The sequence below is a fragment of the Malus sylvestris genome, chromosome 10 (assembly GCF_916048215.2).
Source record: "Malus sylvestris chromosome 10, drMalSylv7.2, whole genome shotgun sequence".
In the NCBI taxonomy this organism is placed as follows: Eukaryota; Viridiplantae; Streptophyta; class Magnoliopsida; order Rosales; family Rosaceae; genus Malus; species Malus sylvestris.
In genome coordinates, this window is record NC_062269.1 from 36,165,900 (window position 1) to 36,182,220 (window position 16,321).

Genomic DNA, 16,321 nt, shown 5'->3' on the forward strand with positions numbered 1-16,321 from the left:
TCACAGCTCGTTCCAGAATTTCATTTCCGAGGACATGAAGTTACGAAATTACCCTTGGTCGTCAAGTAGGGTTGTGTGTATGTGTGACTTAATTAGGTTGATTTTTGGATGATTTTACTAAAGTAGGACTCATCCTCGGGTGTTTCATCTTAGTAATTGTATTTTTAAAGCTTCTGAACTGTGTAAATGGTTACGTCACTCTCACGTGACGGCCAGCATGCCCTCCTTCGGGACGGGGTGTGTCAGTATGTGAATCGACAACAAACTGTTTTTGTATAGGAACTCCTCGACACTTATGCATAACCAAGAATCTCCCTTGATATATTGTCAAATCACTTTGAATCTTTCCATTTCTTCAAAATTGACTTATTTTTTATTTGTGATTCCATTTTTCTTTGCATCCTTAACATGTTACATATGTGATATCATGTCATGTATGCATTAGTGTTTACGCATTTATCACGTGTATTTCCTTATACAACACACACATTTGTTGCATATAAGTTTCTCTCGGATATAGAATATTGTTGACACAACATTCATTAGGCCTCAATTACACAAAATAAAACTTTGCATTTGCTTATGATCAAACTATTTAAATTTGAAGGTTCATCCAACCCACCCATTGGAAGATGGGCTATTACATCCCACAATTGCCTATGAGTGGTCAATTTTTCCTTATTTCTTTCGTATTTTCTTTGTACTTCTAAATAAAAAGGAAAACAAAAAAAAAACTTCCAAACCCCTAGAATTTGGGCCTATTAACAAAAAAAATAAAAATAAAAAACTTTCCAAGATCCGGGTTAAACCCGCCCAAGTAACAATGAACCCATATACCCAACCCAAGTAATGCCAATTGTCAAGCGTTACTCTTCTTTTGTCCATATTTTCTCTCCCTTCACGCTTCCCATGCAAATGCCACTGCCCACGGTTCTCTCACTCATGCATGCATCCATATGTTACATACAAAAAAACATCCATTCATACATACATGCATGCATCCCATGCACATACATAACGTCACTCTTTCGTGGCCATGCAAAAACATGTCCTATTTAATTTGCCATTTGTTCCAATATTATTAAGGCTTATTATTTAAGATTTAAGCAGTTCCTAGAAAGAACTCATACTCATGAGTATTTTTTCAAAAGCGCTACACGTATAATCAGAAGTGCTTTTATTAGAAATTCGTTGAAAGTTCTTGTTACGCTATTGAACACTGTAAGAAATGCTTTAGTTGTTAAGCAACACTTTCGGTGCAGTGCTTGTAGAAACAACCCAAATAAACCCTTGTTACCTTAATTGTCCAAAAATACAAAACCCTTGTTACCTTGTACCGTTGATTAAGTAGATTCTGAGACGAACATGTTTTAAGATTAGAGATTTCTAATCAAATCACAACATTAATCAAATTACTATATCTGAATAACGTCATCTCTCTCTCTCTCATCAGTGGTTGCTTTTGGGTCTCTCCCCTCCCTCTCACAGCCTGCAGGCTCGTATCATTTCATATCAGCAGTCAGCTTTCCTCATTGAGTTATTCTTTTCCCTTTTTTTTTCTTTCGTTTTCGAAATTGTTCACATCACACACAGTTACAGAGAATAAGAGAAAAAAAAAAACAGGAAAGATTGCATACCAACTCACTCACACCAAATTCAATGAGAAAAACTCCGAAATTAAGCGATTTTAGACGAGAATAATATTAGGATGAGTAACCTCTCGAGAAATCTTCGTGTTGCATTCTCATCTCTTTTATTTAGTTGTTTGATCAAAAAATTAAAATAAAAGAAATAAATACAAAATAAATTCATGAAAAATAAAATTTAAAAGACAAGAGAGATAAAAAAGGGACAGACAGAGCCCTTCACAGTTTCGAGCTGCCGTTCGATTTGGCGTTGTGTGTTTGTTTTGTTGTGGCTTTTGCTTGCTTTGCTTTCTCTATCACAACATTACAAACCCACAAACAAAGAAACACACATTCTCTCTCTTCCCCCCTATCTATCCCTTTCTGCTATTTCTGTGGGTTATTCTTTTTCCATTTTCTTAATTTCTTAAAAAACACAAAACATACATACTCTCTCTCTATCTCCATCTCTCTCTTAAAAAGAAAACTCTCGAGATTGGAGCCCCAAACCGCAAACAGGGCCACACTTTAACCACTGTTGAGCAAGCTAGGAGCTTTTTCCAACTTGGGTTCATTCAGTTTTGGAGTTCTTGAGAGAGAAAAAACCAGAGTTCTAGAGAGAGAGAGAGAGAGAGAGTGAGAGAGGAGAGAGATAGAGGGAGGAGAGATAGGCATCTGATGAAGGAGAGAGGAGGCTCTCTTGTCGGAGAGAGCCTGCCAAGCTGCACTAACACCACCGCAACCAAAGAAGAAGACGACGACGAACAACACCTAACCTTAACCCAACCATCTTTCTAAGCCACCAAACCAAACGTTTCCCACCATTTTTATTACCCCCTCTTCCAAAACAGTGAGCTCAAAGCCCACATCTTTTCTGGGTTTCCTCTGTGGTCACTTGTTTCTGGAGATTTCCTCCTTTTCGATCTATTGGTTTTCTCCACTTTTCTTCAAAAATAATCTTTAGCTTTTGGGTTTGTTTTGTTGCGTCCGTACAATGGCGCTGGTAATGCACCGAGACTCGCCGGGAAGCAGCAGCGGCGGGAGGCAGCAGATGGATTCGAGCAAGTACGTTCGGTACACGCCGGAGCAGGTGGAGGCGTTGGAGAGAGTCTACTCAGAGTGCCCAAAGCCCAGCTCCCTGAGAAGGCAGCAGCTCATCAGAGAGTGCCCCATTCTCTCCAACATTGAGCCTAAACAGATCAAAGTCTGGTTCCAGAACCGCAGGTAAAAACAACAGAATTCAAACCATTTAAATTTTTTAAAAAGTTGGAAAAATAGTAATTTCGATTCTCTAGCTCGCTCTCTTTTCTATCTTCTTCCATTTTTTTTTCATAATTTCTGTAAAGTGATGGACTTTTATTAATTTACATTGTCCTTGTAAAGGTATATATAGATTTGAAGAGAAAATGTGTTTTGTTTTTATATTTCAGAAATGCATCTTTAACTGTTTTCTGTCCTTTGGAACAAGCAGAGTTCTTTTATCTTTAAAGAGAAAAAAAGTTTGCCTTTGCTTCCCTTCCATTTTCGTTCGTGTGTGTGTATATATATATATTTTTTTTATTCTTCCTCTGGTCTGCAAATCTGAAGCTTCTTTCTTTTAATTTATTTGTATTTGTTATGGATATTAATTCAAAAAGTAAAACATGCATATGGGTGATTATGGCATACCAAGTTCAGGCAAGGAAATTGAACCATATATATGGGTGGTATTAGGGTTATCTATAACAAATAATAAACAAAATTGGGCATGAGGGGAAGACAAGAAAATTGTTGTTTACCGGTTGTCTTCCTTGAAGAGAAACGAGATAAAGATTTGGCCATCCAGAAGGAAGAGTTCTTCATATCCAAATCTACTTGTCTGTTTAGAAGAAGAATTTATCCAAGTCTGCTCATAGGCATGATCTGTGAGGGCTTTTGGTGTTTATATTTTTCACTCTACAACCACATTGAAAATATTTAAAAACTCGGGATTGAATACTACCAGATTTTGACAGATTCTTTTAAAAATCAAGTTTGAATACCACCAGGTCGACATATTCATTAAAAATCTTAATTGAATACACCAGAATCTCTGAATTCTTTTAAAATCTATCAGTATACACCTGAATCTCTAATTTCTTTTAAATACTTCTTCACCTCCCACTTCACATGGAATTTGGTATTTGGTATTTTCTCTCTCTTGTTTATGTTTATTTTTTGGATAAATGATGATCTTGTTGACATGGAGTTGTGTGCTTCCTTTAATTTGCGATGGAATGGAAGAAAACGACAACAATTGGTAAAAGGTGAAACTTTCACTTGGGTTTTCATATTTTATCTTTTGCAGAAAAGTGACTGTAAAATTTTAAACCTGCTTTTGCGTCCTTTGGACTTTTAACGAAGGATAATGACATCTCAATCCACTTTCTTTTATTATTTGTTAATTTTATTTTTGGGTTCTTGTAATTTGTTCTTTCTTTTCCCATGATTCTTTTGAGCCAAGTGACACCTTTTTGTTTAATTAATGCCATTTCTCGAGTTTGGAATTTTCAATGTGTTGGGAACACCGCCCGGAACACTGAAATATCTCTCCATAAACTAAAGTTAAATGTCTGTTCTTGCTAAATTATTTCCAATGAATTAATTATGCATACCAAACGTATCATTTTTCTTATTGTGCAAGTGAGAAGATATAAATCGGTATTTTCCAGCGTTCAGAAATGACTATTGAGTTGTTTCCGAATGAGATTTTATGCTATCAACTGGTAGATTATTCTCTAAAACTGGTGTTTTTGCATGTTTTTCTTGTTTGTATATAAATCGGTATTTTCCAGCGTTCAGAAATGACTATTGAGTTGTTTCCGAATGAGATTTTATGCTATCAACTGGTAGATTATTCTCTAAAACTGGTGTTTTTGCATGTTTTTCTTGTTTGTATAGATGCCGGGAGAAGCAGCGGAAGGAATCTTCTCGACTCCAGACGGTGAACAGAAAGCTGACTGCGATGAACAAGCTGTTAATGGAAGAAAATGACCGCTTACAGAAGCAAGTTTCTCATTTGGTTTATGAGAATGGATTTATGAAGCAGCAACTGCATACCGTAATTCCTTCCACCTTTAATACAATGCCTCTTCTGTTCTACGAAATGTTGCATGTTTTCAACGGTATAGTGCTTATTCTAAATTCGTTTGATAATAACATGTAGGCATCAGGAACGACCACAGACAATAGCTGCGAGTCTGTGGTCATGAGTGGTCAGCACCAACAACAGCAAAACCCAACTCCCCAGCACCCCCAAAGGGATGCTAACAACCCAGCTGGGTAAGTTGTTAATGTCCGTGGAACAATTAATTGAAGCTAATTAGTTTATGATTAAGTAAACTAGCTTATGGTATATTATTCGTTTCAGTCTTCTTGCAATAGCAGAAGAGACCTTGGCAGAGTTCCTTTCTAAGGCTACTGGAACTGCTGTCGACTGGGTCCAGATGATTGGGATGAAGGTAGCTTCCTTTCTTTTAAAGCAATGAGCATGCAAGTGTTCATATTTTACAATCTCTATTACTTTATATCTGCTAGACCAATTTGAATTGTAACTTTCCCAGCAATATTTTGTAGCCTGGTCCGGATTCTATTGGCATCGTTGCTGTCTCCCGCAACTGCAGTGGAGTAGCAGCACGAGCTTGCGGTCTTGTGAGCCTAGAGCCCACAAAGGTATGAATTTTTGCATGGCCTTTGAGAAATTTGTGTTTGTGCATTTATTCTTCGCAGTCTAAAATGTTTGTTTACTTACATTATAGGTCGCCGAAATACTCAAAGATCGTAAATCTTGGTTTCGCGATTGCCGATGCCTTGAGGTATTAAGTCTAATCCCTGCGGGGAATGGTGGAACAATTGAGCTCGTATACATGCAGGTACGCTGTTTTAATCAATTGGTGCTGTGTCATTGTGCATCCAGGCATCAAGTTTTTTTTTTTTTGTGATAATTGTATGTTGTTTTGTATTCTTAATCTGTAAATTTTCTTTGCAACCAGACTTATGCACCCACAACATTGGCTGCGGCACGTGACTTTTGGACACTAAGATATACTACAAGTTTGGAAGACGGCAGTCTTGTGGTAATTTGATAAGTGGTTCTTTTCTTGCCCTAGTTACCAGAATTCAAAACCATCATAGTTCAACAATCATGTACTTGTGTTTGTGTCTTACTTTCTCAAAATTATATTTACAGGTATGCGAGAGGTCATTGACTTCCTCTACTGGTGGCCCACCAGGGCCAACATCTGCAAGTTTTGTCAGAGCTGAAATGCTACCTAGTGGCTATCTTATCCGACCTTGTGAGGGTGGTGGTTCCATTATCAACATTGTGGATCATGTTGATTTAGACGTGAGAATATATCATTACTATTTCTTCCTGAACTCTTTAGTTATTCGTTTGCCTTATTAAGTGCCTTTTATGTCTTAGGCTTGGAGCGTTCCTGAAGTTCTCAGGTCACTTTATGAATCCTCCAAAATCCTTGCTCAGAAAACGACCATTTCTGTAAGAACTTTTGTGCAAATTTCATTTTACGCTGTAATTTATTCTTCCCTTTCATTCTCGGTTTATCTTTGTAAATTTGTTTTGTAGGCCCTGCGACACATAAGACAGATAGCTCAAGAGTCTAGTGGAGAAATTCAGCATGGTGGAGGTCGCCAACCTGCTGTTCTGAGGACATTTTGTCAGAGGCTGTGTAGGTATGCCCTCCACAATTTTTCAGTCCAAACAGTGTGGTTGCAATTTGAAGTGCATATGTAAACTTGCAGTTGGAGTTATATTTCTTCATTCACTGAGAATATTTGGAATTGGGTTTCAGTGGGTTTAACGATGCTGTTAATGGGTTTGCGGATGACGGTTGGACACTTATGGGTAGTGATGGTGTGGAAGATGTTACCATTGCTATTAACTCATCTCCGAAAGTGCTTGGTTCCCAGTATAACACTTCAATTTTCCCACCTTTTGGAGGAGGGGTGCTGTGTGCCAAGGCATCAATGCTGCTGCAGGTAATTCCCTAGTGACTAAACTCAATTGCGGCTCAGGTCTTCCTTCAGTTTTGTATATTTATCCTTGTCCTTCTTGAGTTATCTGGTTTCTATTGTTGACTGATAACTATGATTTGGTTAATCAGAGTGTTCCCCCTGCTTTGCTTGTTCGTTTCCTGAGGGAGCACCGGGCTGAGTGGGCTGACTATGGGGTTGATGCATACTCTGCTGCATGTCTTAAAGCTAGTCCATATGCAGTTCCTCTTGCAAGAGGTGGTGGCTTTCCGAGCACCCAGAATATTTTACCGCTTGCACAAACTGTGGAGCATGAGGAGGTATTGACCTGATCATCCTATGTAAACTCATTTCAGTTACTGCACTTTCCGTGTGTTAAACTCAATTCTATTACTGCGTATTCCCCGTGTTTAAAGTTAACTGTGTACTAATTGGTGTCATTTACTCTTACAGTTTTTAGAGGTAGTTCGGCTAGAGGGTCCTGCTTTCTCTCCTGAAGATGTTGCTTTGACACGGGATATGTACTTATTACAGGTTAGTGAACTGATTTTGCATATCGAATGGATTCATTTAGTGTTCGCTGCTGTTGTTAATTAACAGTGTTCCTATAATATATTGTTGCAGTTGTGCAGTGGAGTTGATGAGAATGCAGTTGGTGCCTGCGCTCAGCTTGTCTTTGCACCTATTGATGAATCATTTGCTGATGATGCTCCTCTGTTGCCCTCCGGTTTTCATGTCATACCTTTGGATCCCAAGGCAGTTAAGTGATGTCTCTAATCTTACTTGCATCACCGTGTTTCTTGTATGCATCTGTTGTGATGAATCTGATTTCTTCTACTTATTCCTAATGATGGCAGGATGGACCTACTGCAACTCGCACTTTAGATTTGGCCTCTACGCTTGAAGTAGGAACCAGTGGTGCTCGTGCCATTAATGACGCTGATGGGAATAGTTACAACCGTAGGTCAGTGCTAACCATAGCCTTCCAATTTACCTTTGAGAACCACTTGCGAGACAATGTGGCTGCAATGGCTCGCCAGTACGTGCGTAGTGTTGTAAGCTCTGTTCAGAGGGTAGCTATGGCTATTGCCCCATCCCCGCTCAGCTCCCAAATAGGACCAAAACCCCTTCCTGGATGTCCCGAGGCTCATACTTTGGCACGATGGATTTTCAGAAGCTTCAGGTAGCTATGGCTATTGTCCCTTCCCAGCTCAAACTCTTTACTTGAGTGTTTATTTGCATATTACTGTGTTAGAAGTGTGTGGTACTGTTTAGTTGAATATCGCTGAACACATATGGCATTTCAGGATTCACACTGGGGGAGAGCTCTTTCGAGTCGATATCTCATCTAGTGATGCTATTTTGAAGCAACTTTGGCGCCATTCGGATGCCATCATGTGCTGCTCTGTTAAAACAAATGTAGTTACTTATCTTTTAAGTTATTTTTAACTCTTAAATTGTAGGCTGAGTAAGTACATGCTTCTTTCCCTTTTCAACATGTTTCTTGGACATTCAACTGCAGACGTCGCCAGTGTTCACCTTTGCAAACCAGGCTGGCCTTGACATGCTCGAAACCACTCTTGTTGCCCTCCAAGACATCATGCTCGACAAGATTCTAGACGAAGCTGGACGAAAATTTCTCTGCTCGGAGTTCTCCAAAATCATGCAACAGGTAATAATTCCCCAAACCGTGCTCTCATTGCTTTCCTATTTTGAATTCTTTGTTCAAACAGCTTTCCAACACGCGCTTTTTCCGAATTTTTAGGGCTTTGCATATCTGCCAGCCGGAATATGTGCCTCCAGCATGGGGAGACCGGTGTCTTACGAGCAAGCTGTTGCATGGAAAGTTGTTAACGACGACGATTCCAATCACTGCCTTGCATTGATGTTCATGAACTGGTCCTTTATGTGATTGTGATGGATGATAGATCTCACAAACACTTTTAAGTTTCGATTAAGTTATGTAGTTCCTTTTTATATGAGTACTCTTAGAACTTTTGAAGTCAAAGTAGTCAATAGCAGGATATTTCATGGAGACTTTTCAGAGTGTGTTTATATTTTGGATCAATGGATATGACTATGCAGTCTGCTTTAACATATCACGATGATTTGTGAATGCTGAACTCTCTCGCAAAAGCATGCGACCCTTTGTATTTTGGTTTCACGCGGTGTGAGAGCCGTTCTATTCCGTCAATAATACTCGGGAGTTTCTCTCAGGGTGGTTTGTCTGGTTTGGTAACTTGGCACTTAAGTTCTAGGATCGTTTTGACGTTCAGGTAACTTGGCATTCGTGTTGTGTGTTCGTTTTGACATTTACACCTTTGTTTTAAGGGAACTTTAACGAAAAATTTTCGGTACTGTTAACTTTAACGAAAAAACATATTATTATTCACTTTACCTTTTATTTTGTCTTTATCGTTAAAACTCAAAATTTTTAAGTTTTTTCATTAGCTTTCCTTTGTTTTAATCATTCACACGATGTAATGGATTATCATGATTAACACGACGAACATAAAGACTAAATTGGTCAAATTGAAATCATATGACCATTTTAGTGTTTTAACCTTATAAAAGCAGAGACTCGTTTCTGAACATGTACACTGCCAAAAACGTCAAAAATACTTGGAAGATGAAAAGTGTGAGAATGGAATCAGAAACCCCAGTTGCTTTTAAAATTGCAACAAAATACAGCAGTTCACTAAAAGTGGGGGGCAAGTTTGAAATATTGAATTTACCCAAGGGACCCTGTAAAAAGATTCCACAGTAGTCGATAACAGTGTACTTTACAATTTGGTCCACTGACATGTTATTTTTTACCCCAGAGCGTCTCTGCATTTTGCAGTGGTCTGTAAATATAGGTGGACGAAATAATTGAATTAAGGCAATTGAATGCAAAAGACAAGAGGGAGAAAGAAGATGAAGATCCTGCCCTATTGCCTAAACTGCAACCCTAAAATCTCTGCGAAACCTTTAGAATAATGGCTGGTTTAGTATGGTTGTGATTTGAAAAAAAACCTAATTTTGCTGTGTTACGAGAATAAGCTCATTTTTGCTGCTTCATATTTTCAGTTTTTTTTCATATAAAACTGTGAAAATAAGCTGTTTTTAAGTGTTGACCAAACATCTTTTTGAACTCTACTTTTTTTTTATACTCATTTTTTATAAAAACGTTTCAGCACTAAATCAGTACTAATAATGATATGGTATGGTATGAAGAGGCAAACCAAATCTCTCTCTCTCTCTCTCTGAAAGTTAAGCTCAAACCAGACAAACATCTAACTCTGGTATGCAAAAGTTGGCTACTATTAGTTCAAACGGAATAAAACCGTACACGAAGACCACTTTTTGTATTGTTTTCTTTTTTCTTTTAGTTAAAAATGAGAACGTTTAGAGTCTTTGCTGTCACGGGTGAGGTTATAATACTCCGTAGTATTGTACAATTTTTTTTTTAGGCACATCGATATTTTTACATTAAAGAAAATAAAAGTTCGACTAAATCATATAATGGGCAGCCTAATTTGGTATCGAATTCGTCATTCACGAGATTTGAACTTAAGACCTCTTATTTCTAAGTGAAGAGGAATACCATCGGTCGTACTGAGTGACAGATTTTTTTTGTTTTGTTACATTTCTCTTTATAACATATCTTTAGCCGTTTAACCTACAAAGTCAAACCAAGCCGGTTTCTATATGGAGAAATTTTTATATTTAATAGGTGGTACATCACGTGTCATTATATAAATGGTGGGATATGTGTGTTAAAAAGTAAATAACTTAAAAAATAAATTTTCTCACCACTTACATAAAAACTCGTGGTATGTTACTCGTGTTCCCGTCACAATAAAAAATTTCTCCAACTAACAAGTGATATCGACCAGTTCAACAAAACCTTAATCCTGTGTAGGGATGGACAACGGTTATGGCGGGCGGGTAACCGCGGTTATTTACCCATAACTGTTTATGCTCATACCCGCATAACCGTTTACCCGTTGGGTAATTGCCTAAACGGTTATACTCATACCCATAACCGTTTATAAACGGTTAACCATACTCATAACCGCATACACATTTAACTGTAACCGTTTAATACCTGTTTACCCATTTATTCTTTTTAACCCGTTTATCTTTTTTTTTTTTATACCATTATCCGTTTTTCACCCGTCTACATGTTTTTTAACAACTCGAAAATTAAAAAAAAAATGGTCATAATTTTCTTATTTTTTTTTTACAATTAGCACATTCATCATACATTTTCATATTTTAATTTTTTAAGTCCTTATACCATTCTAATAATTGAAATAATAGTTTACGGACGATATTTTTAACTGTTATCAATGAAGGTAAATATAATATTTGCTAAGTATTATTGGGTTACAAAAATTGTTTATAAGACATTTCTGTCAATTTCACGGTTACTCGCAAGGAATGTAAATTAATTTGGCGAATTCCTTGATGATGAGAATCATCATTCCTGTACCATTGTTATTGAGAGAAGGACAGATGAATTCCTTGCTAATTTATTGGGTGCTAGGTATTATTGGATCGAGAACATGGTTTGTGTTAGTTTTACATATATAAAATAAATGGGTAAACGGTTACCCGTTTATAACCGCGGTTACTACCCATAACCGCCCATTTAAATTTCGCAGGTAAACAATTATACTCATAACTGTTTATTTATCTAAACAGTTACCCATAACCGTAACCGTTTAATTTAAATGGACGGGTAACTGCAGTTACCCATAATCAATGAATATTTACCCATCCCTAATCCTGTGCATTTAGAGTTTTACCTGAGGGGGACGAAATGGTGCCTAAATACAAAGAAACATATTTCTTTGTGAGATCGCTCGAGTATCGAGCTGGTCTCACTACTCTATCCCAACGCGAAATCCGAATTTTGATGTGGATTTGAGCCTACTCTATCCCAAGCGAGATTAAACGTTTCATGGCTGCAAGAAAACCAAGCAAGTACGCGTCACCTGACCGATTCTGTGTAATTAGCTGTGATGCTGTGGAGTATGTCATGCTGCCGTACCACGTGGCATGGTGGTGAAGTCATTGGTCCCGGTCTTCTCTGACTCCTTTTGCTGCATGCATGCGTCGTGCGATTGATGCCATGAGAGACAATCTCTAAATCAGTTTCGAAAATCATACGCTTGTTAAACACCAACCAGTGAACCAGTCGTACAGTAATGATTTGTATACGTAGCTTGTTGTATATTTTCACCCACATTGATATTGCGATGAGAGTGCGCATAGCAAAGTTTCAAGTACCCAAAAGAGGCTGGGGAAAACATATGTGAAAGTCCTTCAAGGACCCATTGAATTTCTTGAACAAGACTCTTGTATCCATCAAATGCTCAATGAAATGTCAACTCGGCATATCAGTAGCAGTAGGAATGACGCACTCGACATCACTTGGCAAGGGATATTGGCCACATTTGACATCCCACCAAGCATTCAATGAAGTATCTCATCAAAAATAAAGTTGAAATGTTTTTTGCAAAATGAGCGTGTTTTCGGATTCCAAGTTGAACCACAATCACTTGATAGAGAATGTATCTAAAATTTCCCATGGAGTTGAGCATAGGCATTAGAAATAAATTTTGGTTTTCTCCTTCTCACTTAAGTAACCTAAAATTATTAAAAAAAATTACGGTTTTACTATAAAACTAATTAACAATATAAAAAAAGTCAAATTACTTATAAGAACATGTAAAGTCCTTTATTTTCTCGACGTAAGATTAATACCCTTAACAATTTTGTTTTACCTTCTTTTCTAATTGAAGTCCAAGAGAAACTTTTTGACACAACCTCCATAATTGGAAACAATGAACTCGCTAGGATCGTTATATCTGTTGGGGGGTTTGAATCTTTGAGATGTGTGGGCCAAAAAGAATCTCACTAGCTCAATGACCACAATACACAAGTTTGCAAAGAGTCAAGGGAGAGGCATCAGGGAGATAGGGAAGAGATTCGGAGATATGTCTTTCACCAAGGTCACGGGATCAAGTGATCTGGATTTTTCAAATTTCATTTAACAGTTAAAATTATTACAATTTTTAAGAAATCAAAACAGATAAATTGTTTGATGAAATTTAAAAAACCCGAATCACTTGATTTGGTAACCTTAATGAAAGACATCTTATTCGGATATCTTCCCTCCCTCCCTCCCTCCCTCGATCCCTCTCCTTGACTCTTTGTAAACTTGTGTACTGTGATCATTGAGTTAATGACCTCACGCTTGCCAACAATCACAACCAGAATACTTCGGAGATGAAGCCAGCCACATTTTCCCCTTAAAAGACGTGCCCAAAACCCTAAACCCCATGCCCTTCTGCCTCACCTTGCCCTTTTCTGCTCTGCCTTTGTCTGCTATATGGTATATGCTTGTGCTATGGTGCTGATGGACCACCTACTCTTACTGTGTGGCCTAATCATGAACCCTAAAAATAATCTGCTAATTATTATTAATACGTGCTTGGTTTGGTTTGGTGGACCACACTTTGATTTGATTTGACAAATGACATAAAAACGTAGATACGTGCTTGGTTTGGTTTGGTGGTAAATTATTTACCACACTTTGATTTGATTTGACAAATGACATAAAAACGTAAACTAGTCCTTCTGATTTTGTCTCATTTTATTGGGATTCATGTCGTGTCCATCAACGTCTTTTCGTTCCTTCTTTTTTTGTATTACAAGACTGCCCAACAGCCTCACAACAAAATCGACTTTAAATTGAATATGCACCCAAAAATAGCCAACATATATCCCACCAAAAATATTAACAATCAAAGCTAATATAGATAAAATATTACATGCGTTATGTTATAAGAACTTGCATGAAAAGGATTTCACGTAAATTTTGTTACGCATTTCTTGTTACGTAATTAGAAAGAAAAGTGCTAACGTGCTTCTAATTTTTAATAATGTAATGCTAATCACTTTGTTTATTTAAGACATATTAGTTCTTTCATGAGTTGATTACTGAAATTTTTTTTTTGAGTTTCTACTATAAAATTAAATAGTAATACAAAGAGTAGCGAATTTATTTATAAGTTAACGTGAGATTCATTCTCAATAATTAATATCCGATTTCCTTAAAAAAGAATTTGATTTATAGGTTCTTATATTCTTTTTCTTTTATGGAGTTTTAACGAAACATTCTCGATAATATTCACTTTTTACGAAAATGACAGTTTTACTCTAAAAAGTCACTCTCAATACTATTCACTTACAACACATTTTTATTCCTTTGATTAAAACTCAAAATTTTCAAATACTTTCCATTAGTTTTCCTTTTCTTTTTTACTTGTACAAGTTGATTACCACCTACGTTTCTTTTTATCATACGTTATTTTCATCCTTATTTTACTAATTCATCCAAAGTACATATAATAACATGACATGCATTGTACTATAATTACATGGTTTTCAAAATGCACATACATACATCATCATGCATGTTCATGCATGAACATTACATGCCTGTTCATGAGTCATAAAACAGTTACACGGTTTGAGGAGGGGCCTGTTCTGCTCTTCTACCCTGAGGCTGAGACGTCCTCTTTTACCTTTTCAGCGTTTGAAATTCGAGGCGTTTTAAAGGTGACAACGAAAGGCGGAGGCACTGTGAAAATTTCGAGGCTCGTGCTCTACATTTTTTGCGTATTTGTTAACAAATTAATCGATGAAGTAAATTAAATTAATGGTGGCTTATTTATGATACGAATCTCTCTATCTTTTGGTGCAGAGTAAGTTAAAGCAACTGTTACCGCATGGAGACACCCACCCAACCTTTCCACTTTTGTCAACACTACTTTAATCTCATGCTTCCATTTTTTATGATTTTTTAATTAGTTTTTATTTTTTAAAATTTAAAAAGAAAATGATCCTTTTTCAGGTGGGTAGATTCGGAACTTTCATCAGCACAAGCGTGCCCTTTGAATCCTTTCTATGGCACTGTTGGTTTCTCCAACAACAGAAAAAAGGCAGTGCAAAAGAAATGCAGAGAAATATTAAACTGCAAAGATCTCTAGGTTTTCGAAAACCCTAACCCTAGCTAGCTTTTGAGTTAGTTTATTGGGTTTTGCCTTGCTTGTCTGACTGGAAGAAATTTGTTGAGATCTTTAGTCAAATCTAATGATCTGCAGGTTTCTTAAATATATTTACCAGCTAGCTAGGGTTTGGGATGGATAGGGTATCATGGTCTGAGAGAGGCATTACTCAGAGAGTTTTAGTTAGTGGTTACTAGTTAACTGGGTGAATAGTTTGACTGTTTGACTGGTGGGGGTTGGATTTTTCATGTTTTTTGTGAAATGGGATTTTTAGAGGATTAGGGTTTTTAGGGGAGTCTGACTGTGAGGGAGTTTTGGTGGAAGATGCAGTGCAGGGAAGGAGGGTTGTGATGGTTTGGTGGGTTTTAGGTTTTGGCAATATATGTGTGTTAATCTTGTTTGTTTGAAGAGGAATGGGATATTGTGGATATGGTTGGAGTTTTGCAGGGTGGATTTTGGGAAATATAAGTCGTGATTGTTTCTCTTGCACAAATCTTTACTAGGGTTTTGTGTTGGACCAAACAAACAAGTCTGAAAATTTTGGATTCATACTTCACAACTTTGAAAATCATGTCTATATGTTCACCTAGTATATTTTATTTATTTATGGTTTTTATTTTAGTCAAAAACTTTTTACTTTGGTTCTTCACAACGAAAGTCGGTAGAAATTATTCCTAAGTTTGTCTGCAGTGAATTATTTTGCTAATTTTATGAAAAATCTAGTAATATTTTCGTTCAATTGTCATGGAAACAATTACGTGACCACCTTTTTAAGAGTAATTATGTCAAACCAACTTCTCTACTGAATAAGGATATAGACAAAATTTTCACGGAAACACACCGAAATGGTTTATGGTGGACAAACTCAGAGGGTCACTTTTATCGATTTTCATTATCAGGAACTAAAATAAAAAGTTATGTCAATCTCAATGATTATTTTGGCTAAAAAAAACCTTTATATATTTGTGTATTTAGTTTGTGCATTATGGGAAATAATGAACATATTTATAGAATTCAATCCATAAAATATTTTTCAATTCTTCTTAGTTCCTTAATATCAATGAAATGAAAGAATTGGGTTCAAACGCAGCTTTTTAGCATGAATACAAAAGATTAATAATAAGAATTAATAATTAATGCCTTAAACAAAACAGGAATATAATGTGCTGTCTTGGTGTGGAAAAAGGACCACCATAGTTTGGTGTTTTCATTAAGAGTAATGTTAAGAAGACTAAATTTTCAAACTAAATTTGTAAACCAAATGATGTATCACCAGTAAGAAATCGGCACGTTAATCGAAATAATCCAATAATTAATAACCACATCATTTAGTTTACATAATTTGGTTTAAAACTTTGGTCTCCCTAACATTACCCTTTCATTAGACAAAAAAGAAAGTTCAGATTGTAAGTATCATCCATGTAGTCATAGAGATGTGGTTAACTCTTAAGGTGACCTAAATCATAAAAGAACATTAATCATGCTAATACCACGGAGTATGTTACCAATCCTAGTGAAGCTTACATACACTAGTAAAAATAACTAAAAAATGACTTTTGGTCGGAATTGCATCGAAATCTCAATTCTAACTTTAGATCGGTAGGTAACACAAAAATTCTTAGA

At 36.7% G+C, this 16,321-nt stretch overlaps 1 protein-coding gene across 1 annotated transcript; it reads left to right on the top strand.

The window, feature by feature from the left end:
- The first annotated feature begins 2,049 nt into the window (after window positions 1–2,049).
- Window positions 2,050–8,734, top strand: LOC126587690 (homeobox-leucine zipper protein HOX32-like). Its single transcript, XM_050252780.1, has 18 exons — window positions 2,050–2,849; window positions 4,545–4,704; window positions 4,810–4,925; window positions 5,014–5,104; window positions 5,220–5,315; window positions 5,402–5,515; window positions 5,636–5,719; window positions 5,833–5,988; window positions 6,067–6,141; window positions 6,229–6,335; window positions 6,455–6,641; window positions 6,767–6,955; window positions 7,089–7,169; window positions 7,260–7,394; window positions 7,493–7,818; window positions 7,943–8,054; window positions 8,158–8,307; window positions 8,401–8,734. Exons 1-18 carry the CDS (start codon window positions 2,620–2,622, stop codon window positions 8,545–8,547), a joined length of 2,556 nt encoding a protein of 851 aa, XP_050108737.1. The 5' UTR covers window positions 2,050–2,619; the 3' UTR covers window positions 8,548–8,734.
- Window positions 8,735–16,321: the final 7,587 nt, after the last annotated feature.